The sequence below is a fragment of the Nanorana parkeri genome, unplaced genomic scaffold (assembly GCF_000935625.1).
Source record: "Nanorana parkeri isolate BGI_ZX_2015 unplaced genomic scaffold, ASM93562v1 scaffold538, whole genome shotgun sequence".
Lineage (NCBI taxonomy): Eukaryota > Metazoa > Chordata > Amphibia > Anura > Dicroglossidae > Nanorana > Nanorana parkeri.
The window spans coordinates 833443-836253 of record NW_017306806.1 but is presented as its reverse complement, the minus strand read 5'-3'; the positions used below and the strand labels follow the sequence as shown (position 1 = coordinate 836253).

Below are 2811 nucleotides of genomic sequence, written 5' to 3'. Positions count from 1 at the left end.
TTCTCCATTTCCGACTTCCCTAGCGGCATACCCATAATGGCATAACCCATTTGCCTATTTTTGCTCCCAAAGTGCATTACTTTGCATTTATCGACATTAAACCTCATCTGCCACATAGTTGCCCACTCCCCTATTTTATCCAGGTCCTCATGACCTAAATCAATTTTCCTGTCTATTGCTGGAATGGTCTGACAATCAGCAAGACATCGGTCACTTTCTTCACTGTGTAACCCTGGCATTGTAGAGCTCCAGAGGATGGGAGAGACTCTAGAGAAGTCCTGGAGGCAAACATGAGAGGAGTTGACAAGGGAGCTATAGAGCAGAAGGTCTTTGGAAGAGCGGAGGGGACGGTTAGGGTGATACTTTGAGACAAGTTTTGAGATATATCTGGGGGCAGAGTTGTGGATGGCTTTGTAAGTGGTTGTTGATATTTTGAATGTTATCCTTTGGGCAATTGGAAGCCAGTGGAGGGATTGGCAGAGGGGGGTTGCAGTCACTGAGCGGTTGGTCAGGTGGATGAGTCTATCAGCACCATTCATGATAGACTGAAGGGGGGAGGAGCCTGTATAGAGATCGGCCAATGAGGAGGGAGTTGCAATAGTTGAGAAGAGAGATAACAAGGGAGTGTATGAGTAGCTTTGTGGTTTCATTGGTTACATAGGGGAGTAATTGGGGGATGCTACAAAGATGAAGCTGACCGGATCTGGATGGTGATTGGATGTGGGGCAGAAAGGTGAGGTCAAAGTCCAGGATCAACCAATGAAGGGACGAGGTGTAGATGGAGAAGAGAAGGGGTCCAAGGATAGAACCTTGGGGGACCCCTACAGAAAGAGGAGGGGAGCAGTTAGATTTGTAGGTGACACTAAAGGAGGAGCTTAGATAGGTAGGAGGAGAACCATGAGAGAGCAGAGTCTTGGATTAATAAGTCTTAAAGGAGAACTATGGGGTTAAGGCTTTTCCCCATAGTTCTCCTCAGGGTAACTGGAGGACACAAACTAGCGTCCTCCCGTCACCCTAGGCTCAGTATATAGGGAGCTGCTGCTCGCGGTATACTGAGACGCCGCAGCTGAAGCGGATCCAATTCTGCCGGGATCCGCCCAGCTGCGTGACTGACACCTGGCTCTGCCTATCTAGAGGCAGAGCCAGCTGTACCCGCCCCCTCCCCCATCCGTTCCGCCAGTCAGCGCTGGCGGATCGGAGTGGGGTGGGGGGTATCCAGCCCCTCCCATGTCACGGCAGAGAGCCTCCCCCCCCCCCCCCCCCCCCTCATAGTTCTCCTTTAATTTTTTTAGGAGCAGCGGGGTATATGAACAATATGGCACTTTCTGTGCTTGGAACAACAAATCCCAGCAGTCGCTAACAGAAGGGGACTGCAGTTTGCCAGGACTGACAGGCAGTTGGAACATTTCCTGCACGTCTCTAGCAGATATGGAAACATCATCTGATCTGAGGCAACAGAAAGTGAAACTGTTTTCTGCATAAATATCTGATCCTCGCTCAGAAAATTACAATGTTCACTTCCAGCTTAGCACCTCGCCTTCTGCTAACATACCCCACTGAATGCCATCACCATGGGGGACAGCAAGTACCTCTTCTCTGTGTCCCTAACCTGGAACCAGGGGCCACAGAAACTGAAGAAGCTGAAGAATAAACTCCAGGCTTATTTCCAGAGCAAGAACAAATCAGACGGAGGAGAGTGTGAGATCCGAGACACCGACTGCAGCCGTGGATATGTCCTCATATACTTTGAAGATGAAACAGGTAGGTACAGTACTTGGGGGGTATTATCTTATACACAAATCCAGAACACCTACAGAGTACAAAGACCCCTCTACCCGCACAGGATAAGGATGCGGTAAGTGTACTGCATAGGTGGGAGAGGGGCTGGTGGTTCTCAGGACTAAAATTTTGGGTGCAGAGATTTTCAGTCTATGTGCAGAGTGTCTTTTGATGGTCTCGCAACCTCCAAGCTAACAGCCTCCATATCTAAGAGAACTTACTATTACCATGTTGAAGGATTTGATTATTTGAGGGATTAATTCTGTATATTTGTCACATTGTGCTTGTACACCAACCAAGACACCATAACTGGCGAGATCCCACATCACCACCTTACTTACAACGTGGAAATCCCCACATGTGTTCAATCAATGTTTACAAGAAGAATGTCTGTGAAATGCTAAGAGTGTTCTTACTGTGTGTGTGCTTTAACCCCTTGCCGTCCGCCCATTGTAAAACAACGGGCGGACGGTGGATGCTTCAGAGCGGGTGGACGTACATGTACGTGATCTTCTTTCTGCTCGCACGTGCCCCCTAGCGGGCACACGCGAGCAGAAACCCGCCAGGAATGTAAACAGCCGCTACCGGCTGTTACATACAAGCGTTTGCCCGGCCCTACAGCCGGCCGATTGCTTGTATGACCGTGTACAGTGCAGGCCCCCCCACCTCTGATGCCCCTCCCTCCCCACCTCTGTTGCCGCTGCTGGTCATCCCGGGCACGGCTGTCCTCCCTGCGGGCCCGGGACCAAGAACACCGCCACAATGGCTACTAGCACTGAGAAGAAGAAGAGATCAGCATTCCCCCACCGCTGATCTCTCCTCCTCTCTCTCTAAAGGCGGAAGCGATGTCTATTGCATCACTTCCGCCTTTAGCTGTAATTTCTCTGGCATTTCAATGTCACTGTGCGTGTGCACTCAGATTGCATGTGTACAATTAATTTGCTGTGTGCTGATAGGTGGGGGATGGCCCACAGCAGGGGTGTCCCTAGGCCGGGTGTCACCCGGAGCGGAGACCGGGTGACACCCCGCTAT

General features: G+C 50.6%; 1 protein-coding gene across 1 annotated transcript in view; it reads left to right on the top strand.

The window, feature by feature from the left end:
* The first annotated feature begins 1571 nt into the window (after positions 1-1571).
* The window catches only part of LOC108791263 (poly [ADP-ribose] polymerase 14-like), a 51343-nt gene continuing 50103 nt past the window's right edge, over positions 1572-2811 (top strand). Inside the window, exon 1 of the mRNA XM_018561697.1 lies at positions 1572-1761. Coding sequence (XP_018417199.1) covers positions 1572-1761 — 190 coding nt within the window. The remainder of the gene's footprint in view (positions 1762-2811) is intronic.